The 23938-nt window shown below is 43.9% G+C and overlaps 1 protein-coding gene across 6 annotated transcripts; it reads left to right on the top strand.

Moving 5' to 3' along the window:
* The first annotated feature begins 209 nt into the window (after positions 1-209).
* RFWD3 (ring finger and WD repeat domain 3) lies at positions 210-23399 on the top strand. 6 transcript variants are annotated; one of them, XM_069026824.1, is made up of 15 exons: positions 379-450; positions 1472-1565; positions 2493-2877; positions 4266-4501; positions 6211-6296; positions 6392-6589; positions 8780-8871; positions 10987-11101; positions 15733-15961; positions 17143-17293; positions 19473-19649; positions 20445-20659; positions 20914-20990; positions 21069-21131; positions 21758-23399. In XM_069026824.1, exons 3-15 carry the CDS (start codon positions 2495-2497, stop codon positions 21899-21901), a joined length of 2166 nt encoding a protein of 721 aa, XP_068882925.1. In that variant the 5' UTR covers positions 379-450; positions 1472-1565; positions 2493-2494; the 3' UTR covers positions 21902-23399. The 6 variants fall into 6 exon arrangements, with proteins under 6 accessions (XP_068882924.1, XP_068882923.1, XP_068882926.1 ...); XM_069026822.1 differs by lacking the exon at positions 379-450 and adding an exon at positions 221-265 and having other exon boundaries at positions 20914-21131; XM_069026820.1 differs by having other exon boundaries at positions 20914-21131.
* The last annotated feature ends 539 nt before the right edge of the window (positions 23400-23938 follow it).

The following is a 23938-nucleotide window of genomic DNA, read 5'->3' as shown; positions in this document are numbered from 1 at the left end:
GCCCCTATGGCCGTCAGGGGCCTCGTTGCCCAATCAGACGGCCTCCCCAGAGGCGCTTTGACCAATCAGAGCAGGCCCTACCTCCCTGCTTCTCGCCAGGTCGCCCCCAGTTCCGTTGAACAGACGGACAGAGCGACTGGCCAATGAGAAGGCGGGAACGGCTCCGACCCACCCAATGGCAGCAGGGGCGGGCGTCGTGGCCAGCCAATCGGGCGGCGGGGGCGGGGCGGCGCGGCGCTCGAGCGGGCGGCTGGGCCCCGTGGAGGTGAGAGGGGGGTGGTGGTGCCAGGGTGGGTTGGTCTGGGTCGGTGCCGGGCTGGGACTCCGGCACAGCTCGATCCCCTAGGGCCCGGGCCGAGTCCTCCAGCACGGCTCGCTCCTCCCGAGCGCTCGGGCTGCCTACAGCTGCCGAAGGGGGGATATCCCGCTCCCGTGCCTTTTTTGCGGCGGGTTCGTAGTTAAAATATGCGAGCTCTGTGAAAAAGCCGGTAGAGAACCCCCTCTTGTGGAGCGCGTGTTTCGTTTGGGTCGTGTTCGGGTTTTTTTTGTTGTTGTTGTTAATTTCATGCTAAAGCAGGTACGGCAGAACCCCTGCGGGCCGTGCGGAGGGGGCCTGGGTGCCCTCCGAAAGGGGAAGCTGCAGCTTCAGCCTTCAGCCCTCGGGTGCGAGCCCTGAGGCTGCCAGCCAAGCTCTGCCTTCTGGAAGTGCTCGGAATTTCTCATTTGGGCCCAGGAAGCCCGTTTGTGGAGACCCTCTGTCTGCGGGCACTTCCCGGGGCTGCCTGGTAGGCAGCTGTCTGGCTGGAGGAAGCACTGCTCCCTTGACCAAATTCCAAGATTTAACCGTGAAAATGCCAGTATTGACGTTTTTATAAATCTCACAGTTAAAGTAGGCACTGGAACATGTTGCCCAGGGAGGCTGTGGATGTCCCAGCCCTGGAAGTGCTCCAGGCCAGGCTGGATAAGGCCTTGGGCCACCTGGTCTAGTGGGAGGGGTCCCTGCCCATGGCAGGGGGGGTTGGGATTGTATCTTTAACCCATCTCTTCCAACCCCTTAACATCATGATTCTAGGTATGGTGCAAATAAAGGGTTTATTATGTGTATAGGTGGCAGTTCTCTCATGAACATAATGCTAGAGATGCAGTACTTGATTGTTGAACATTACTATGTCTTGGCCATGCAGCTGTTCTGGTGGGAGGTGGTAACATCTATTTCTGGCCTAGCTTAGGCTGAATTGTTAATTAGGATAAGAATGATGAAATTTCATAAGTTCGAATTTCTTAAGAGGTCTATAAAAATATCTGAGCTTTAGTATATCCTCCTTTATTAATACTTGTATACATTTTTTAGCTACTTTTTATACTACAACCGGCCTTTGGTCTGTTTGTGCATCCCTAGCTGGGTAAGTTTTGGTGTGTGCTTTGGGCTTCTAAATAGTGCTAAAGGTCTGCAATTCCCAATGCCTTTCAGGTTTATGATTGCCTAAGTACTTTTTGGAGAATGTGAATGACTTCCAGCAGCTTGCAGAATTTAATCCACACACCTCTTCCAATAAAGGACTTTTGTGAGTTTTGGTGCATCTGTCCATTCAATCAATGAAATAATCTTGAACTTTTTTGTGTTGTAAGAACAGTGTGACTAAAGTGCTCTTAATTTGGTGGCTGACAGCAGCATAAGAATTAGTGATACACAAACTATTGTCTCCTGTTTTTCTTCAAACCCTAAGATAGTACTCGTGCTCAGGAGGTAACCTGAAATCCATATGCCAAAGATGTAGAAGGGCAACCATCTTAATAATATATTTGCAGTTTTATTGCAAATTTCATGTTTATCCAGTCTTGGGCTGGATGTGGATCCACAAATGCTGATGCTGCAGATAACTTCGTACCAATAGTGTCTCAGTCACGTGTTCTGCTGTCATGCCTTTTCTGGGTTTGCCTGGTGTTGGTAAATACCTGAAGGGCTGTTCAGTGAGCTTTGGGTAAGGGTCACAGTGATCTCTTATGATAAGGGAATTTTATTTGAAGAAACTTGAACGTCAGCCCACCTCCTGAGAGCAGTGCAGCAAAGGACTGTGTCGTTGTTTCTGGCTGTATCTGTCAGTGCTTGTGCACTGCTGCTCACCAGGGAGAGTCTCTCAGATATTTCCTACTGTTCTTCAAGATTAATGTGAATGTACTTGGCAAGTAAATGATGCCAGCGAGAAAACATTAACTTTACGTACTCATCCACATGCTTATTTAAGTTGATTTTGCAATGTGCCTCTGGTGCTAGCTGCTGTCAAGCCAAAGACTTTGAGCCCAGGACTCTGGGAGGGTGCTGCCAGCTCACATATGTGTATTGACTTGTGGCTAAGCTCTGCTGCAAAGGACAAATTTTCTCTTGACTCTGAATTCTAAAAGCTTTTGTAGTCACTGAGTGCTATACCTGGTTCTTGCTACCATCAGGCTACACTTAGAAGTAAATCCTAGTTTTCTTCAACTCTTTGCAGAAATGGCTCAAGAAGAGATGGAAGTTGATCTCCAGCCAGTGGCTGGTTACTCGGTGGAGACCCTCCGGACACTTGCTCCAGAGCCCTCTGGTCACGCAGTGCTCTCGTCCCACGTTCCCGTGCTGGGTGAAGGAGGAGGCAGCACTGCAGCCCTTCCTGCTGATGATGCTGTTGCCACACCCAATGCTGGTACAACAAGGGAAGCAGCAGCAGAGCCTGACCCACCGCCGAATCCTGCTGTGGCCCCCAGTGAGCTGCAGAGGCTGCAAGGGGTGTTTGATCTCTACCAACCACTGCCTGTGCCACAGCTCACACAGCGTCCGCAAGTGAGGAGAGCTCGCAGGCAGCAGAGAATTGGTGATTCCCAGAGGACAAGCAGTGCCAGGTAAAGCAGAAGGGAAATTGGGTCTGAACTGCCCTCTGATTGGGTCCAGCGCCAGTTCTAAAACTGCCTTGCTTCCTGGCTTACAGAGCCCAGCCCAGGTGTGTGGCTGGGGCCAAATCCAGGGTACCTCACCTACCTTTTCAGCTAAGTAATAGCACAGCAGCTTCTGGTGTCTTCTGTGCCCTTGTTAAGTGAGTCCCCCTGTTTCATGTGTTGGCGGGGGTGGTGTTGACTTCTGAGCCCTTCTACATTTTCAATTTTGCTTGCAGAGCTTCTGCTGCTACTGTTCCCTCTGCGCAGCCAGATTCCTGTCCGTGATTCCTGCAGCAGTGCTGACTCTTGGCAGTTCTAGCCAGCATTTAGCTCAGTGGAGCTTGTGCTCTGATTTGCATTTCACCTTTGATTTGAGGACTGCCTGATTACATTTTTTTGGTGACAGTTGCTGTAGAAACTTTCACAAACATACAAACTGATATTTTTCTGTAGGGTTTTTTTGGTTGTTTTTTTTTGGTTTTGTTTTTGTTTTACTTTCAGACAAAATAAAAAATCCTGTCTATTTAATACCATTTCTGATGGGATTAAAAGGGAGCGAGTGGGGCTGTTCTCCAGCCAGAAAGAAATCCCAATTTCTAGTTTATTTGGTTTTTGTCTCATCTTTCTAGCTTTTGTACATGCCAAGGGTGAAATTATAATTAGCTGAACCATTTCTTTTAAATTCAGTGAGACCAAGAGCTCCTCTCCTCCGAGTTGATTAAACACCACTGTGTTATTTGCCCTCTGATTGCCTGTGAAGGTCACTGTAGTTGTGAGGGCTGGAAGGCAACCCAAGAAACTCTTTTGAATCTGAAGGATAATTGAGATGATAGCTGAACTGATGGGGGGAGAGGATGTTTCTATCTAGGGATGAAGTTCCAGTAGAAAAGAAGAGAGAAAGTAGAAAAACTAGACACAGAGTAGTCAATGCAAGCATTGTGCATTTCATAGTACCAGTGGCTCCAGAAACCAGGGCTGAGTTAGGGTTGGAGAGACAGATTAGGAGTTTCCTTAGGCTTACTAGTGAATGATACTACTTTGCTTTTCGCCTCTCCAACCCCACCATCCCCTTCTTCCCCCCCCAAAAAGGCAGTATCGTTGTAATGAGAAGATTTTCTTTGAACTGAGCGAAATGAATTGTTGCTGTTCCTGCTGATTGTTCACTGTTGCTCACAAAGTGGGCTATCCTATGTGACTGCCCCCCTACCAGAGAAGGCCTGACTTGATAACTGTGACATCTTCCTGCTGCAGTCAAAGCCTGGGAATTTTCCTGCAAACATTCATGGAGAAACATGCTGAGACTTTAGCTAACCTGAAATGACTGTAGCTTTTGTTTCTTGCTTTTCTGGACTCAGGGCAGCACTGGACCATTACTTTCAACTCAGCAGGACCCAAGAGCCAGCTGCAGGACCAGTTCCACACCTGGAGCCCCCCCGTATTGCGAGGGACACCCAGGAACAGCGCCCAGACGAGATAGTAGAAGTGAGTGACTCTGACAGCAGCACTTCGGAGGAGGAGGAGGAAGCAGTGGAGGCAGCAGCACCACTGTTACCATCAGCCCAGGAGACACCTCCAGCAGCAAGCTCAGGAGGTTTGTGCAGTATTGGAGCTGTGTAGAGACTGATTTCAGACACTTTTCTTGCTGTTTGAAAACTCAGCAGGGAAATTGTTTTGAGCTTCACAACAGACGGTGCTCAGAGATCTTTGTGCCCACAGCTGACAGGAGCAGGCTGCTGCCACACGGTGTCCTGGCAAGCAGCTCCTAGGAGCAGCAGCAGCAATGGGTGATTGCTACCATAATGTTAAATAATGTTTTGCTGTTTGCAGACTGCTACTTATTCTGAACATTTCCAGGATTATTTGTAACTTGAATTTAGAGATTATTGCTTGCCATCTTTCCGATGTTACATATTATCAAGGAGCGTTATTGAAGGCATCAGGTCACAATTTGAACATCAGTAAGGGCTTTCGGAGAAGGATTGATTCAGTATTTTTAAATTATTTGAGATTTCAATCTGCTTCAGTTTGACTTTCATTCCTGTAACTTTTGACTCTTAGCTGAGGAGATGGAGGTACTTTTTGTTTTTCTTTCCTCATCTCTTTCTGTCGCACAATTCTTTATCTAAACTCATGTTCACAGGCTGACACACTTCAGTGACATTGTTTGTGATGAACATACACAGTTTGTCACATGTAAGAGTGACAAATAGTTAACTTGCTAGTCAAGGTTATTGATGCCCAGAGAATACAAGAATAAGGATATCTTTTTACTTCAGTCTCTGAGGAATGTCCTTATGATTTACTCTCTGCCCTCAGTTTTGGTTTGGATTGGCCAGCCTACCTCATACCCTTTTAAAAAAAGATAATGTCTGTGAGGTGTCTTTTGAACAGGTCTATTCTGCTTGCTCTGGGCTAGTTTTACATGTGACAGGAGCTCAAGCTGTTAAGTGCTGTATATTATTGTATGAACATATGCTCTCTGTTGGATTTTCTGGAATTCCCTTGTTGTTTATATAAGCCAGTGGCTCCTCTTACAGCCCAGAACCACAGAGGCTGAAAACGTTATTGACATTAGCCAGGGTTAGGTAATACTTCCACTGGATGGAAAGTATCTGCCTTGATTACTAAATGTGATTAATAACTCTTGTTTTGTAAGGAGCTAGAGTGGAGTCAGTGATTTCTGCTCCTTTTTTACTATGCTAGTGATGGTGATCCCCATGTAGCAGTTCAGTGTGCCTGTGCCTCCGACAGATGGGCTGACAGAGGCCCACCACAAAAACATAGGGAGAATACCAGTAGAATTGGTAGTTCAGACAATTACCAGCTGGAAAACTGCTGAAGTCAGAGTGAATGGACAGCCAGCATGCGGGAAATGCTTTCTTGGCACATGAAATATGCATGCTTAGATCCCTTGGCAAAACAACTTCTGCATATTGGTATCTGTCTTTCTCAGGGCATAATGATGCAGGGATATAACCTTACATCAGCCTGACTATAGATCAGGTCTGTTTGTTTTGTGCAGGTCAGAAAATTCTGGTAACAATTTCTGTCCTTAAAAGGTCTCTTCTTTTTCAGAAATTCTGTAGCTTTTCAGAAAAGAAAACATAAAATTCTTTGGCACTACTGTCAATGTATAGAAGGCCTTACACACAGGCTGTGTCCAGGGCACTGATCTGAAGCTTTATATGTAACCTATGCTGTGTCACTACTTAACCTGTGCCCTGATGATTTCAGATCAAAGCAGGAAAACTGCTTTTCCCCTCATTATGAATCAGTTCATTTAAGTAATGCTTTCTTTAGTTTCCAGTCAGGTCCAAGCAGAGCCACCTCAAGCTTCTGCAGAGCATGAAAGTCTTGAAGATGAAGCTGAAGTCCAGCAAAAGCAAGTAAGGTGAACTAAATGCTTTTGGAGACAGATTATATATGATAAAGGCTACATTTTCTAAAACAGTTGTGTTGGTTTTTTAATTTTTAATTCTAGACAACTCCACAAAAGAAACTGGGGCCATCAGTTCCTGTTGCAGCTCTGGATGAGGAGGAAGGAGATACCTGTGCAATCTGCTTTGAGCAGTGGACCAATGCTGGGGACCACCGTCTGTCAGCGCTGCGGTGTGGGCACCTCTTTGGCTACACATGCATTGAGAGGTGGCTCAAGGGACAGGCAGGGAAGTGCCCTCAGGTAAAATGGGTGTTTATGTGCACTGGAAAGCACTTAAAGCACTCACTATGGGTGCCTAACTTGTGCCTCAGAAGTAATAAACCCCACCATTATTTTGATGTTATTAGGCCAGTAACAACTAGTGGTACTTTAAAGGATAGGTTATGACTTGGATCTTCTCCCTGAAGTAGAGTATTTGTGAGTAGCAGATGCAAAAGTTTGAGTTGAAGTGCTAGACTTAGAAATGGTTTCAGAATGCCCCACTCTAGTCCTGGAGAGAACCACCTGGAATGGAAATAGCAGATGGATTCCTAGAAGCAATTAACTAAGCATAAAGAATACGTTATTGGACAAGAAATGTCTGAGAACTGTTTTGGAACCACAGAATGGTTAGGGTGGGAAAAGACCCTAAAGATCATCTAATTTAGTTTTCAGTTGATTAGTCTTCTGTTTTGAACTGCATCTGCTTTTGTAACCTTTAAGAGGACCAGGTTGTTTAGGAAGCTTGCAGAGAGCAAACTGAGAACCAAGTTACATCCTTTAATGTCAATTTGCAAGTGGTAAATCAGCTTTTGAAGGTTTTCTTTCCAGCTTTCTTTCCATGGTTAACTGATCTTCAATGAGGTCTACACTTCTCTGTGATGTGTTCCCATTCCTTATTCCTTTTTTCCATGAAGGAATGTTGACCAAAAATAGGTCACAAGTACCTTGTAAATAGGATTCAGTACTGCTGCTTTCTGAGTCGGTGACTGGAAGCCCAGGGTTTCTTTGGCTTTGTCATTTTGAGAACTTCCATGTTCTTGCTTGACTTTGCAGGAGTCCCTCCTCTCAAAGAGAAACTTCCTCTTGAAGTGTGCTATGTCCTAATGTGCTATGACTAAACCTAAAGAATCCTTGTTGCCATAGCAAAGCCCCAAGGTTGATTTTTCTTACCCCTGTCAATGCTGTGTAAGCTTTTCTTCCCCCACTTCGGGCCCAGAATTCTGAGAGACCTGCTGGGCGCCTTTACTCTTTGGAATTTTGTGACTGCTTTCTTCTTGAACACTAACATCTCAAGTGTTGCTTGCTCTCTCTTTCTTTTCCATTGATATAAATACTAAAAAGTTCCTGGGAGAACTTGCTCTGGAGAGATCTTTGAAGCTGAATCATCTTCCCTTCATTTTCAGTCTCTGTCCTTTACAACTGGGCGTTCTCTGGTTGAATAGCCCGGAGTTGCTGTGCATGGTCTGTATACTAAGTGGCTTGAGTGCAAGTTACTGTGAAATTGCAGCATTCCTGATCCTGCCAGTGGCAGCTGCTGGCTGCTAGGAAAACTGTCTTAGCCATTTATTGCTTTGCAAGGCAGTTCTTTATAGAGGGAGGGAGGCTGTCTGCTCTGAAACTACTGCCTGTGATATCTTTGTGCTCCAAAGTAATAGAGAATTCTGCATTTGAAGCACACACGGTAATTAAATGTTTAGCAGAGGTTACTCAATCTGAGTATTCAGTGCCTCTTTTCTCATCAACAAAGAATATTTGCAAAACAATAAACTTGGAAGAAATTATGGCATCTGCAAGTTCTAACTTTCCTTCTTTTTAAGGTGAAGATAAAGTACTAAATGGTTGCAGCTAGATGCACAAAATTATTGACATATTTGACCCTCTGTGTGTCACAGAAATCAGTGAGATGTCAGTGTTTCATACAACATTGGAACACTTTTATGGATTTGGACCTGTAGAACTTGATAAAAGGAATATAGGACAGAAGTAATAGTGGGGAGTAAACTCAGGGGTTCCTAAATCCTTGTCTGTTGGCCAAGCAGCAAGTCTTGGTATTTTCAAACCCGAAGTTGGGCTGGTGTTTTGTTTCAGATCTTCTTGTTTTCCCTTCTTTGTCTGATTTGGGGTTTTTTGTCCCTGGAACGTACCTGACTGTGCTGCCTTGCTGGTGCATTAGCAGAATACATTTAGTGGGAAGCGAGGAGGTGGATTATTAAAGGTACAATAGGATATGCAACTTAAACTGTTGTTGTAGCCCTGGTTAGAGCTCTGGTGTCTGTATGAGGGAGCATCATGCAAACATGCTGTGTGTTTGTGGCTTTGTTTTCCAAACAAAGGGTGGAAGCCCCCCTCCCTTCGAAGCTAAATAAAACAATACCTAGGGACTCACAGGGATGCATAGTTTGCATAGTTAAATGCCTGTAGATGAACTGAACTTGTGTTTGATTTCAGTGCAATAAGAAGGCCAAGCGTTCTGACATCGTGATCCTGTACGCCCGCACATTGAAAGCTCTGGATACCAGTGAGCAGGAGCGCATGAGGAGGTACGGAGTCTCCACCGAAAGGCACCTGGCACTGAAAGCTGCACTCTGGCTTCTACTTCATGCTTTCATTTCCTGTATTACCTAAAGCAATTTGTTTATTCCCTTGGGGTGTATCAGGAGTGTAGCTGACTTAAAGAACCAAGGCCTTGCTGTGTTGCACGTTTTAATTTTCTTTTGGAACAGAATTCTTGAGTTTGCATTTTGTGGCCCTGAAACAGCAAAAGCTATTTTGTGCTGTATCCTGAAATGTTATCATGGGAGAACACGCAGAGTTGACGCCAAAAAGCTGTATATTGCTAATTCATCATTAGATAGGAAAAGCAAGGCATCGTTAGGAATGCAAGGAGGGTGAATAGCTGACCTTTTCTACCATCTTTTCTGCATGCATTAAACAGAGTAATACCTCGTATGAATCACTTTCCATCTTGCTTTGTCAAACTCTTCATGTAGTTTTACTTGCAAAAAGGTCAGCAAGCATTACTATGACTCCACTTCCTTTCCAACTTAAATGTAGACTTTGTATTGAAATAAGGAAAAGCAGGTATGAAAATGGGGACTCATTTATTTTCAGTAAGATGCTGTCACAGATACTATTCTGAAATTAAAAGGCTGCAGATATCTGAGTTCTTCTGAGTCTTGTGTTGAATAGAATTTAATTGGGGTCTCTTCACCTGTCTACAACTATACCATTGTTCTTTCAAGGCAGTCTTTCAACAGAAACCTTGCTATCCTGGTAATTATAGATCAGAAATGATTGCGGAGTAACAGTCATGAAGGGAAGAATCTCCCTTCTCTCCAGATTGCCACAGCCTGATGGTGTTTGAAGTGTACCTTTAGAAGGGTCATGCTTCTTTTACTGGATTAACACAAAAATAAATGATATATAACATGTTTTTCAGAAGCATAGAAGGCATTTGGTGCGTAAATCTTATCTCTCATGGAGAGGTGGTTGTCTGACTTTTGCTTGTGTCTCAGGCCCTCCTGCAGCCCTTCCCCACTAGCCATGTCCTTCCTCTGCCTCCTGTTTTTGTTGAAAGGCAGGGAGCAGTGACTGCCTGTGAGTCCATGGAGCTGCTGGCAGTGGCTGCCTTGTGGCACAGAGCCACGAGTGGAGCACAGATGTGTGTGTGCATGCATCAGTATTGTTTGCACGTAGTCTTGAATTAAGTATAAGATCATGAGGTTTGTTTGTCACATTCAGAAAACTCACCAGCCTCCAGGCTCTGGGTACTTATATAAAGAATGTGTTTGTGGTGGTTAAATAGGCATTTCACCTGTTTGTTCTGCAGGGAAAAAAAATCACATGAAAAAGCTATGAGGAAATGACAGAGTTCTGTGCTTTGGAACACGCAAGGCTAGGTCTGTGCATTTGCAAAATACTTAGGCAAGCTAGAGCCCCCTGCATATGAACAACAGAAATAACTGGAATATTGCAGTACGGAATGCAGTGGGCAACGCAGACCAAGTGTACAGCTAATTTTAAGGATTGTTGGTGTTTCTTTCCCCAGTTTAGTTATTCGTTCATGTAAACCTGTATGAAAGAGAAAAAAATTCAAGTAACTTATCAAAAGTGCTGCTGCTACATGGTGTATATGCACTTTTGGGCTTAAGGTGAGGTAGTAAGTGTGGCTTCTTTATGGGCATTCACAGAGAATTTATCTGTATCATTTCTTCTGGTACAGATATATTTTCCTGAAATACAAGATTAGCTACTGGTAGTAGAGACAAGCTTTAAGATCTTGCTGTGTATAGTTATGCTATGATGTGCTGTGTTACTGACACAGTGTATTACATGGACATTGATGGTATAGGATTTGCTGAAGTGTTTCTGTAGGGAAAGAAAATTGATTTCTCTTTCACTCTCCTCTACTAAATTAATCCTTTTGGAGAGGGTGAGGAGAAAGTCTGTTGGAACAATACTTGAGTGAGTCATTCAGAACAATTGCATAACTCAAGGTGAATGTATTGGGTTAGTGCAATACCAGGTTTTCTGTCACTTGTGGATTTTCGTGAACAGGGCTGGTGGTATGAAGTCAGAGGGCAGGAACTGACAGCCCAGAAAAGCATCCTAGATAATACCTCGTCCTAAGGATTGCTTTTCTCTCCTTCCTCCAGCTCTTTAGAAAAGGAGCAAATGTTGCGGAGACAGGCAGAGCTGGAATCTGCACAGAGCCGTCTCCAGCTCCAGGTTCTGACAGATGAATGCAGCAAACTCCGCAAGCAAGTTCAGGTGAGTCTCATGCTACAAATGCACGGAGGACTTCTTTCTCTTCAACCTGCCTTTTCCATGTTCCCTTAGAGAAGATAGGATTCCAGTTTTAACAATCAGCAAGATTTAGTAATCTCAATTGGTGAATCATTCCAAGCTGGTAAAAACATCCCGTGCTGGAATATTCATGTGTGCTACAAAAACACTGACTTTTTTTGTGCTTTTATTACTTAATTGAAGTTGCAGCCCAGCAGTAGAGTTGTTTGGCTGCCGATGTTGCAGGTTCCTCCTCAGGTTTAGTGGTGCCTAGAAAGGCATGGTAATAAAAACTAGACTTACTCTCCTCATCTTTCTTGTAGTTGCATCAAAACAAGCTTTGGAAATCTCTGTAGTAAACCTGTAATACAACCTATTATCACTAGTTAGTCAAGAGGCTTTGAGAAGCAGTTTGTGAAGAGGCATGGCTACTTGCAAAATCAAAAGAAAACAACAAAAATCCTTAGGGGTTTGGATTTTTTCGAAGGTTAGTCAACATTCCCATTTTGCACCCTCTGGTACCCTGGGACCTGGCCTGTCAATACAGGAGGCTCTGTACATGGGCTGAGCAGCTGCTGAGAGGCACCTCTTAGAACACAAATTACTGACTATAAATGATGGGTTGTTAAATGACTGCTTCCTTCTGCCTTATGCAATATTGAGATATTTTGTAACCCATCCCAGCTGCTTTTGCAGGATTCCTATAAATTATGGACTCTGCCAGTGCTTCCAGCTGTGAATAAGGGGGTGTATTCCACCAGTGCTAGGTTTTCCAAGAGCCTGTTTCATTGCCGGTTTGCTACTTTTTGTTGTATGAGGCAGATTATATCCTCTCACTGTCTAGCAGCCTGCTTTATTTTATGCTTTTCTTTATTCCTGGGTGTTTTTTTATAGTCTTGGCTATTCATATCTGTACATTAAACAACATCCTCTTTGCTGAGGTCTTCCTGTGTTACATAAGATAAAGCTTTATAAGTTCCCTGAATTCCTGCATGAAGCCATATGCTCATCATCACTAATAAGAAAATTGGTCCACTTCAAACTTCGGCTTAAGAAAAATGCAAGTAAGATGAAACTGCAGGTCCATCATGTTTTCCTGCAATTCATTTGGTGTTAAATGATGGAGTGTCCAGTCTAACTGAATTGAAGTCACATGTTATAAAGATTAAGTACCCCATGTTCTTTAAGCTCTGTTTCAGTATTTATACTGCATTCATCATTGTGCTGTAGTGGTTAATGCAAATGCTGGAAGCAATTTTAAGGTGCTTGTTTATACTATGAATAAACTGAAAGTAAAAGAATATACTGGGGAGCAAAAAAAGTCAGCAGGAAGTCTGCAATAAGTCTTTAACTTGTTTGATTATATTTTGAGCAGATGCCTAATGAGTTCCTTGTTTTATGAGAAGCCGGATAGTAAAGGAACTATTTGCATAGAAACATTTAGGTTGGGAGGTTTCTAGCCCAGCCCTGTTTGGGTGATTGCAGTATAGCGTTGGGTTGTTCAGGGTTTTTTGTTCCTAGTGCTCTTGAGCTGTGCCCAGCAGCAGTCACAGCACTAGTTATGACCTTTTTTTAGGTTTGTATGCTTTTTTCCGTGCTCGTACCCATTAACGGTCTTGTTCATTGTACTTTGTTATTGAAGTATGTAATGTTATTGAGACTATGAAATTGATGGTTTTTGAGTCTTTAGCTATATGAAAATACATGAGAAAAGGAACTTGAAGTTGAGGAGAGCTCTGGAAGAAAGCCCTCAGGAGCGGGGGCTGTGCTCAGCTGTGTCCTGACCACCACAGGAGGTTCAGGCTTGTCTTTTGGAACCAGTGCTGCTGACACCTTACTTTTACCTAATGTTTTTCCTTTAGGAGCAAAAAGAACTTGGGAATGAGATGTGAGCTACTGCAGTACTCCTCCTGAATCTGCCAGCATTTTCAGTAAAAGTAGCTAATGATAAGCAAACCATCTCTGCCTTCTGATCAGCTGGGGTAGGAGATTTGATTTTTGCACATGGGAAGCAGTAGCTCTGTTTGGGTATGGAGCAGGAAGAGGAGGACTGGCAGGGAAATTATGGGAGAGTGCCTGCTGCTGTGGAGAACAAAGCAAATGTAATTGTGAGCCTTGCAGAGATCAGTTTATATTGCTTGATGTAATGGAAAAGCTTTTTTAAAATAGAATTTTCAGAGCATCCAAAAAAAATTGAATGGCAAAATATCAATACAAACTTGTGTATCCGATGCCTCTAGAAAAAATATTAGGCTAATTGTTTTATTGTATAAAAATTGTTCATCTTTGTGATCTCTGTGTTCACCTCCAGTTGATGTCTGGGGAAGTGAAAGCTGGTATTTCCTTCCCGTTGTTTGTAGTGAAGCCGGTTAAAAATGCTCCATGTCCTTTAGCCTGAATTTGAACCCGATCCCCGAAGGGAGGTGCAAGGTGGAATGTCTGCAGTGCTGCACCACAGCTTGAGGTTGTCCTGTCCTGTGTTTCTCTATTAAAGGCAGAGCTGGGGCCCTGCAGTGCGAGGTGGCAGGTGTGGCTTCTCTAAGAGCTCTGTGGGAAACAGCCAGAGAATGTCTGTTATTGTTACCCGCCTTTGTCTTGAAAGCTTCCTATGAGCTATTAGGGCTGTAACCTAATACTCAAAACTGTTCTGAATGTATTGTAGCTGGTGGTTTTCCTATTCGTTGTGCTCTTCTGCTTCTCCTGCATGCTCCTCAGGAAGACTTTTGCTGTATAACCCATTCTTTCCCCCCAGTGTGACTGTTCATTCATCACTGCAAAGGCGAGCTGAAATCTAGAGACAGTCATAGCATGTGCAGAGAGAGGAGTCTGCTCTCAAGGCCTTTAGTTGACAGCAGCCATCAGGAAAACCCTGCAAAGCATCTTAAAGGAAAGTATAGGCTTTTACATAATGAACAGAACGTTCTGTTGAGCACAATTAGTGGAATTTGTCTGCAGCACAAATGTTTTTAATCACCTTGCTAATGTGCTTCCAGTTCTGCTGGTTCTGCTGGATTTGTCCATTGTGTTTAAATGTAAACATTGTTCTAACAGTCCTTGCAATTTTAATTGCCTGGTTTCCTTTTTAATAACTTGTGTGAAAGTTGAATGTTGAGTGCAGGTGACAAGGAGAGTTTTGTAAGGTCCCCAGAGCAACAAATAATTTTTAATCACTTCTGATCCCCAGTCATAGTCTCCTCCCCTCACCTTTTAGAAATAATGAGTTTATTAAATTTTTAATTAAAAGTTATTTTCTTCTAAGTTACCTGTGTTTTCACTGACTGCTTACTCTAAGCCTGAAGCTACAGCTTTCATCATAGGCATCCTGACAACCCTCACACCCCTTCTTCCTTGCCCAGGTTGTTTTGTCTTTTCTTGCTCTAATGGGCTTATCTGGAGTCTTCAGGGCTTATCTGGAGTCTTCAACTTCCTTTTTTTTTTTTTTTTTTTAATATTCCCTTGGGACATTTGGAATGTGCTTGATGCCAAACAGATCAGACCTCTGTAAAGTGTCAGAACTGCTCTCCTCTTGAGCAGCTTCCAAAAGTTATAGGTCTTGATAACTATTAATGTAGAGCTTGAACTTTGGTCTCTCCTCTTTGAAAACTGCTGCCTTTGCTTTGATGCGGGTTAAGTGGTGGTGGCTGGTTCACTATTGAGGCCGACTTGCAATTACTGATATATTCATAGTATCATTCTTGTGACCCTTAATTGTTTAAAGATTACATAGTGTTTGAAGGAGAACCTGCATTGCTCTGACAACAGAAAGCAAGTAGCAATTTTCCTTCAGCAGCTTCCCTCTTAAATATCCTTGAGATCCTGTATTGTCTGTTTTTGACCTTGGATTACAAGGCGGTCAAAATGCTTTTTGGGAAGGGACACCTCTAGTTGACTCACAATATGCTGGTGCCACTACCTGCATTCCCACCTCACACCCCTGATGATCTCAGCAGAAGAAAGAATTGAAGGAATATCTTGTTCCTCATAGAAGCTGTTCTTGTCTGTGCCTTTGCTGAGTATCCTTGAGCGTTCATCAACTGAGCTGGAGGAAGAGAGGGGAGGTGGTAGAAAACAGGACTGGAGCTCTTGAGAGTCGTGTCGTTCCTGGAATTTGCTGCACAGGGTTTACAAGAATAGGGTCATCATTATTAAATAGACTGACTTGTTTCCTGCAACGCCCTTTATGTTGAATCTTGGGCTTTTATTTTTTTATGGGGTATTCTGGAAATTCTGGAAAATGGTTTTAATTGACTTTCTCTTGTGGTTTAGCAGCACACAATACTTGGCAGCTCATTCTCTTCTAAACAGCATTGATCTGGTAATAATTGTTACTGGCTTTTATGTGTTGCCCAAGAGTCCTCTCTTTCACAGGGTGTAATACATACAATAACAGACTTTGAGTACATTCTGCCAGAATTTACACAGCATTTGAATGCTTGTGTTGCACACTGCCATAGGCCATTTACTTAAAAATGTAGTACTTCAGGAACAGCATGGAAATGGGACTGTATTTCCCTCTTTTATCTGAGAACAAGTACAGTTGGAACACCTGAAGCAGAGAGTGCAGAAGGTTACACTGCTGGTGATGCATTAAAGCTCTTTGGGTTTTTTCTTCACAGGAGCTGAAGGCTCTGGTGTCCCAGTACAACGTGAGCGCTTCGCAGCAACCTGGCAGCTCCCGCACCTGCCTCCCAGGCAGCCTCCCCTCCAGCCAAAGCCAGCGCAAGTACCACTTGGAAAAGGTTTTTTTGGTGTCTCAGACTGGGAACTGCAGAGTAATGGCATACTGTGACTCACTGAGTTGTCTTGTGGTATCCCAGCCTTCTCCACAATCTACTTTTATTCCTGGTAATTAAGCAAGTCAACATTTGGGGGTTCATAAGTAAAGTTAATGTAATTTCTACTTTGTCCCTGCTCCCTGCTTCTCTGCTTGGCCTTTACATGTGCTTTGTAAACTGAGAATATTTGTGAGGCTCTCCATAGTTCATCTGGCCCCTGCATCGGTAGCTTCTGTCTAGCAAAGGAGCTTGTTTTCCCTGGCACTTCTATGGCAGAATCCCACCAGAGGGTCTCCACTCTCCTGCTGGAATGCCACATGCACCTTTGGTAATCCTTGCAAAGGTGGAACTTCTGCAAGAAGGGGCTAGGCAGTGGGGCCTTCAGAGAAGCTTCCAGTGGTTAAGTGAGAAACATTGCTTCCCAAATTGTAGGTGGATTGATACACATGCAGCTGATTTGTCAGTACCCTTAAAAAACAAACAAACAAAAAAAAACCTCAACCAAAAGCAAGCTCCTTTTAATATGAATGCTTAAAGCACTGTTTCCTAATGAGGAAATAGGAAGCCAAGAAGGCACGGGCAGCCCTGGTTTTGTCTCATTGTTATGTCCAGGGGCCAGTGACCTGACATCTGGACCAGTGCCAGTGGCTTTTTCAGTGCAGTAGATATGGCATTAAGAGTCTGAGAGCACTTATTTGCAAAGTGCTTTCTGACTGATGAAACTTACTTTATTCGGTTAATGGGTTTGAGGTTAATGTGCCTTATCTAGGCATAAAAAAGTGGTTTTCCGCATTTAACTGGTCTCATTTTTCTGGTATTTGTAACCAGGGACTGAATCTCTGAATGGAGGCTTTGTGGTGACTCCTGTAGCACACAGGTTAAGTTCACCTGTAACCATTCTTTGCTGTGATGCTTGTTCTCTTAAATAGCCATGTAATCCTGCTCTGTGTGGCTTTATCTGGGCAAGAGTGCCTTTGAAGAAGCTGGCTAAAAGAGCAACAGGCCTTGTAACAAGAATTGTAACACTGGTACTGAATTTGCTCTTGCTGGCTCGGATCCTTAAGGATTTAGCCTTGTTGCCATTTGAATTAAAGAATGATTTGTGGCAGTTCTTAATCCAGAACAGCAAATAACTTACATCGTCGTCCCACCCCAGGCTTCAATGCAGACTTTTGTAGTTCTGGCATAGAATAGCAAGTTCTATGCATATGCTGCTTTGCAATAATCTGCTTTACCCTTCTTCCGTGGCAGGTTGTGGTGTTAAGATGATGAGCTTGGCCAACCTGAAGAGCAGTCAGTACATCCCCATCCACAGTAAACAGATTCGGGGCCTGGCTTTCGGCACTCGAGCAGATGGTTTGCTGCTCTCTGCTGCCCTGGACAGCACTCTTAAACTCACCAGGTGAGCCCTGCTGCCTGTCCCTGCAGGGTTTGGCCATGTGCAAGAGGTTGGGTTGGATTTTATTCTGATTTCTGGTTTCTGTTCTGCTTTCTGAAAGACCCTGCAAAGATGAGATCAGGTCTTCATAGTCTTCCTGCATGTGGGAACTACCAGAGGGAAGGGCTTATTGATGCTTTTGTATCTTTAAGGTAGAGGTGTCATGGAGCAACCTCTCTCTGGCAGTTATCCCATGGAAAACAGGTAATTCAGCACAGATTGGCCATTTGTGTTGAGAATAAGTGTAACATATAGACATGACATTTACTGTCCACTTGGTTTTCTGTTAATGCAGGGAAATGTGAAGCGTGGGAACTTGTACATAAAGCAGAAATAAGGAGTGGTTAGGCTGGGCTCTTCCTTCCCTGCAGTGATGTTGGTTTCTCTGATTTTAAACTTCTTGCAGATCATGGAATTCATCTGGGGTATGAAATGCATAAACAGCATTGTTGAGCATGTATTAGAGGCTCTCTAGAGCTAGCAGAGACTTAAAGCAGCAGGTTGGAGACTAATTATGCAGAGACTGGGAGAAAAATGTGTCCGGTCCTGTTAGAATTTACAGCTTATGAGCGTGTGTTCTTGCTGCTCTGCTGCTCTTCAGTCTTAATCTTACAGTGCTTCAAAACTTTATTGGCTGATTGATTCTTTCTGAGTTATATTAACATCTCTGTGCAATTTGTCTGTTAGTATTGGGTTAGGCAAGATAAGTGTCTGTTGTTTGACTAATTAGTCTCAATTCTTTCCTACAAGTGAAGCAATGAAGAGAACTTAATCGTGCAACAAAAATGTACAGAATGTTGCTTTCCTGTAACCATGTTGAAACGTTTGCTAGACTAGTTAAAAGTAAACAAAACTGTCTCTGATGCTCAAGTCAAGAAGTCAGACTTCTAACTGATTAGGCTGATAATTCTTTTCATGGTTTAATCTGAAGGGTGAGCAGACACTGCAACAAGGAACTAGGCACTTCCACATCTGCCTCTTACTGCCTGGCTGGCTGCATCAGAGCTTGTGATCCTCTTGCTTTTGTGCTTGAACCCAGAATGTCTTGGCGTTAGGTGTTTGTCTCAACAGCATCTTCATACTTTTTTCAGTCTCCCTCTGAAAGAATAGTCCTTCTTTGGTCATCTTTCTTCTCTAGTTACTCATTCCATAGTCATCCTCCCCAAAAGAATTATCCAAGATGTCTTTATGTCTCCTGCTCTGGCTTGCAGTTGTTTAAAAGAGCACTGTTTGTTTTGGTTTTTGGGGATTTTTTTGGTCCTGTTGTTTTGACCCAGTCACTGCTCTGATATCAAACTCCCTGTTTCACCAGCTAGGTCTTTGTAGTTGTTGCCCTTACACTTACCTGGGAGCAATTGCTTGTTTCTCTGGAGTCCCGAGCATTATCACCTTCCCCAAGGAGAAGCACATGTGTTACAAAGGATATCTGGAGTTACTTTGATAAGTGCAGTCTTCTGTCTCTTGCTGTTCTCAGTGTGCAAATGCATGTTGACAATGCTGCCCTTTGCAAATACGTCCTGATCTGATACCAACTTCATCTGCTTTTCTGGGCTGTGCCCCTCTGTGGACTCCCCTCTTCTTTAGAAACTTGATTTGTAGAAGGAAGAATTAATATTATAAATGTGCTTTTAACTGTCCTCATCCCACTCACTGTCTCACTCTTGCTTAAATTGGATTCTTTTGAGGCATAAATACTGTTCCTCTTGTGTAAAAAGAGGGGAAATAATTAATGAGAGATGTAATCTGAAGAGATGAGCCCTATGATCTCAGGAATATGTGGTATTACGGGATTACACCAGAGTTGCTTCTCCTGATTGTTTCCAGAAAAGTAACTTACCTTTCTTTTGCCAGTAAGGCAGCTGAGACCCTGCTGTGGGATTTCCTCTCCCAGTCTCCAAAGATCAAGCTGGAAAAAGAAGCATTGGCCTGGAAGAATTATAAATCACTTGACAATATCCAAGGGATTATTCTGTTTGGGTTTTTAGATTCATGCCTGGAGTAAAGGAGGAGTTGAGAATTACATCTAAAGAGAGATGCTTTTGTCTGAAGACTTTAAAAAGCTGGATTAGCTTACTTTAACTATGCTGTTTTCTCATCAGTAGATGCTTGTGCAACTGGCCAACACTTTGCTTTTCTTCTGCAGCTTGGCAACAAACACTGTGGTACAGACATACAATGCTGGTCGTCCTGTGTGGAGCTGCTGCTGGTGTCTCGATGATACAAACTATGTCTATGCTGGATTGGTCAATGGCTCTATCATGATATATGATCTGAGAGACACAAACTCTCATGTCCAAGAACTGGTCCCTCAGAAGTCCAGGTATGGCAGAAGGATTTGTCATTCCTCTCAACTAATGTACATCAAGTTAAACAGAGCTTTTTCCATAAATCGCAGAATCACACAATCACCAGGTTGGAAGAGATCTTCAAGATCACTGAGTCCAACCCATGCCCTAACACCACCTCAACTAAACCATGGCACTGAGTGCCACATCCAATCATTTTTTAAACGCATCCAGGGATGATGACTCCACCACCTCCCCGGGCAGATGATTCCAGAACTTTATCACTCTTTCAGTAAAATCATGCAACAATTGCAGTCGTTAAAATTGTATTATGTGACTCTCTTATTCAAAAATTCACATTTAGCACAAATGTGAGAAGTCTCTCATAAAGTTGTATCATGTATATATATAACTTATGCATGTGCCGAACACTTGTGCTTTAAGGCACACAGGGGTCAGAAGTAGACCCACTGGTGCAGCATAAACAGAAGAGCTGAATTTGTTTTGGAGCTGGGTTTAGTATTTAATTTTGAAAGGACAAATCACAAAGAGGTGTGAAATTCTGATGCTTCTGTTTCTTATACTCTGGGAATCAAACACTGTGCTCATCTGATGTGTGCTGTCTGGTGCTTCTGTAAAACATAAGGCTCAGTAGTTAAGTTGAATTTAATTTATACTTGACACATTCATTGGGACTCCTTGCTTGAAGGACCATCCTCATAGCCTGCTTAGGCCCTGCAGTTGGAGAACTGGAGCTCTGCAGCAGCGAGCAGGATACCAGCAGAGCTGCAGCTGGCAGCAGCACTGACTCTTGCCAATGACCCTTCCAGGTGCCCCATGGTATCGCTGTCCTACCTGCCCCGGATGGCCTCAGCGTCACTGCCTTATGGCGGAATATTGGCTGGGACCTTGGAAGGAGCCTGCTTTTGGGAACAGAAAGCTGGCAACTCTTACCGGCCTCATCACCTGCCCCTGGAACCCGGAGGCTGCATTGATCTCCAAACAGAGATCAACACACGGCACTGCCTGGCCACGTACAGGCCTGGTACGTACTGGGGTGTGTCTGCAGGGCTCTTCCCACTGCTTCTCACTGTGCTGGGCTGAGCTCAGCAACAGCTTTGGTGCTGTGGGCACAGCAGAAACACAGCACCTGCTCTTACTAGAGCAGTGAGCATCTTCATGCAGATAAAAACTGGCGGTGGGCAAAAGGAGGCAGCTGCAGGGTGGTGCTGCTTGTATTCCCACAGCCTATCTGTGAGTACATTTTTCAAAAGTTACCTTTTTATTTCTACTACACAGGTAAAAATAACCCATGTGTGCGTTGTGTGATGATGGAACTGACCTGCAGCCCACTGACAGAGGCCTCTGAAGATGTGGTGTGTTCTTCTAACCCGGTTCAGACTTTCAGTGCTGGGCCCACTTGCAAGTTGCTGACCAAAAATGCCATTTTTCAGAGCCCGGAGGATGATGGGAGTGTCTTTGTGTGTGCTGGTGATGAGGCATCCAATTCTGCTATGGTATGTCTTGCTCCTTTCCTTGTGGTGTAAGGGTTTATTGCAGTTCTTAGGAGAGGAGCCTTATCAGTCACAGCATAGGTGTGATTTGGTGGTAATTGTCTTGTCATGCACATTGCCCCTGTGCTAGCTGGTCTGTTGTACTGCTGTGGCAGGTGTAACTTCTGATAGCATGGGATTCCAAGTCTTAGCCAAGGCCTGTGGTCCCCATCTATCAAAGAGCATGTAGGCAGTGAGCCCCTGTTGTCCCCCAGGGGAATGTGGTTGGGCACAGTGGCACAACTGGGCCCTCTGAGTGGTGTAACAGGCTCTGTGGGATAGCTAGCATGGTAAGTGCTGTGGGAGAAGGATGCAGGCTTTTTAGGAATGATGGGGAAGAAGAGGAGAAGGGTTGCCCTTTGTATGGAAAAGTAGCCTAAATGCAGAAGATGGACAACAGGCTGCATGAGAGCTCATGAGTGGGGTCAAAGTGGGTGGTCAGGGTGGCATTGTGCTGCGTCTGTTTGAAGACCAGTCAAGCAGGGTGTGGAAGTAGAGGAAGTGTCCTCTGACTAAACTGAGGAAATCTTTTCTGGAGAGAGGAAGGTCTCTTCTGGCTCAGTCCTTGACCTTGTCTGTCCCTCCCACAGCTCTGGGATGCTGGAAGTGGTTCCTTGCTGCAGAAGCTGCCAGCTGACCTGCCTGTGCTGGATATCTGCCCCTTGGAAGTGAACCAAACTCACCTCTTGGCTACTCTGACAGAGAAGATGGTGAATATCTACAAGTGGCAGTGAGCTGTCCCTACACTTGCCACAGACTGTCCACATATGCTGCTGATAACCCTACACAACTGCTCAGTCCTGCACTTGCTGCTTACAGGAGACAGGATCCATTACAGCACCTTTCTGGCTGTGGGGAGGAACTGGGATGCGCTGGTGCCCAGAGCAATTCCTTTCTTTTTCTGTATTCCTCTTTAGGCCTGCCCTTATTTCTTCTTTTGTCAGTTTTTTTTACTCAAACTCCACAAGCTGCCTCAGCACAGCCGTAATTCCTGGAGTGTCTCCAGCGTGTGTTGCTGCACTTTTTTTTCCACTGTGAATACAGCACAGGGACTTTCGAATCTCTGCTACAAATGAATAAAATAAGAGGAACTTGAAGACCTGAGACTCCCACTGCACTTTCTTGTGGAATCCTGCGGTGATTACTGGGTGATGAAAAGGCATCTCGTAGCACTGCTGATAGGCAGTGTGAAGGCAAGTTCACTGCTGTGGGGAACGTGCTCCCAATGTTCTGTTGAAGGTCTAGGGTCAGTTCGCAGTTATTCCCTAACAAGGATGGATCCTGTTTTGGGGCCATGGAGAGAACAGGCTTAGAAAATCTAGAGAGAACCTTTTTCCTTTGTGGTTTTTTTCCATGAGCATATAATTTGCACTGTAATTCCTTAATTCTCTGCTTTCTTTCCTGTCTCTCCGTCCTGCTTTACCTGCAAGCAAACTTGGACAGTTTGGTTGTGGAAAATGAAAATAGTCCTGGAGAAGTACGGGTAAAGAAGAGGGAGATGATTCTTGTACTGCTGGCTGCTGCAGCCCAGTGTTCTTTCTTAAAGACAGGAATGTAGTGAAACAGCCAGTACATTGGAAAAGAATGCTGGCTGCTTTTATAGTTTGGCAATAGGGCAGTTTGCTTTTTTCTGTTTTGAGGAACTAGTGGAAGCTCAGGGATTTAATCAGCTTGTTTTTACTGACCATTTGCCTTGATAAATCAGTTTCCAGCTCACAACTGGTCAGAGAGAGCTTCCAGTTGTGTTTATGTGAGTGTGCTGCAGCCACTGGTTTGTGTAAATGTGAGCCCCTGGGGTGGGATCACAGCTCGGGGATGTGTGTGGGCAGGTGGGCTTGTGGCACCTTACTGTAAATACTCTGAGGGCTGGGGCGTTCATCTCCAGGTCAGGTCATGGAGCGGGACTTCAGTTCCATTTTATGTGTAACAAAGTCAAAGTTGCAAGGATGTTGGAAGCTGCAAGACAAGTTCCCTGTGCTGGAAGGTTATCCCTTGGCACACCTCTGCCTCTGGACATGGTGAGCAGCAGCTGTCCCATTCGGATTGAGTGTGCCACCATTTCAACTGCCAGGATAATTTTATTTGCTGAAGTTTGGGGCTTGCACAATGTGATCCTGTTTGTCTTAAATGGGCCTGAGAAGATCTCGACTTAACTTTATATTTTTCTGTATAGTATTTTGTTCCTGTATTTTTATACTGTAAAAATAAAATGTTTATAATTATCAAATATAACTGGTGCTGCTGTACTTTGAAAATAGGTCTCAGTGACATTCACTGCATGTCTTATGAACATTACCAAGGGTTCCCTTATGCAGGTGAGGTTTCTCTTGTTTTGTATTACTTCCAGGTCACACCGAGCTTCAGGCTAAAATAATGAAGGTGTTTAGTGAATGAGTCCTTGCTGAACCATCCTGATCTGACCAGGTGAGGGCAACAGAAAGGGTTGAGCAAGGTCAGGCTACACACCTGGAACATCTTTTAAATGAAAATAACTCACTGATGTGAGAATTTTTGGAATTTTAACAATGATCAGGAACTAAGGGTTGGTAGAATGCCATTGTGAGAAGGTCTCTGGTAACAGCTAAACCAGAAGGAGCAGGATGCTCTCTGCCCTATTAGTACAATGAGCTTATTGTTCTCAGCTATTTTGAGGCATCATTTATGTTCTGTCAACTCCAACCCCATTTTACCACAAGAAATTTAGAAAGTTTTAAATACACACAGGAAAAAGAATCAAAATGTTTTGATTTTGATTTTCTAGGCAGTCCTTT

The sequence above is a fragment of the Aphelocoma coerulescens genome, chromosome 11 (assembly GCF_041296385.1).
Source record: "Aphelocoma coerulescens isolate FSJ_1873_10779 chromosome 11, UR_Acoe_1.0, whole genome shotgun sequence".
Classification (NCBI taxonomy): Eukaryota; Metazoa; Chordata; class Aves; order Passeriformes; family Corvidae; genus Aphelocoma; species Aphelocoma coerulescens.
Note: the sequence above shows the minus strand (reverse complement) of the source record. Positions and strands in the feature narration are given on the sequence as shown.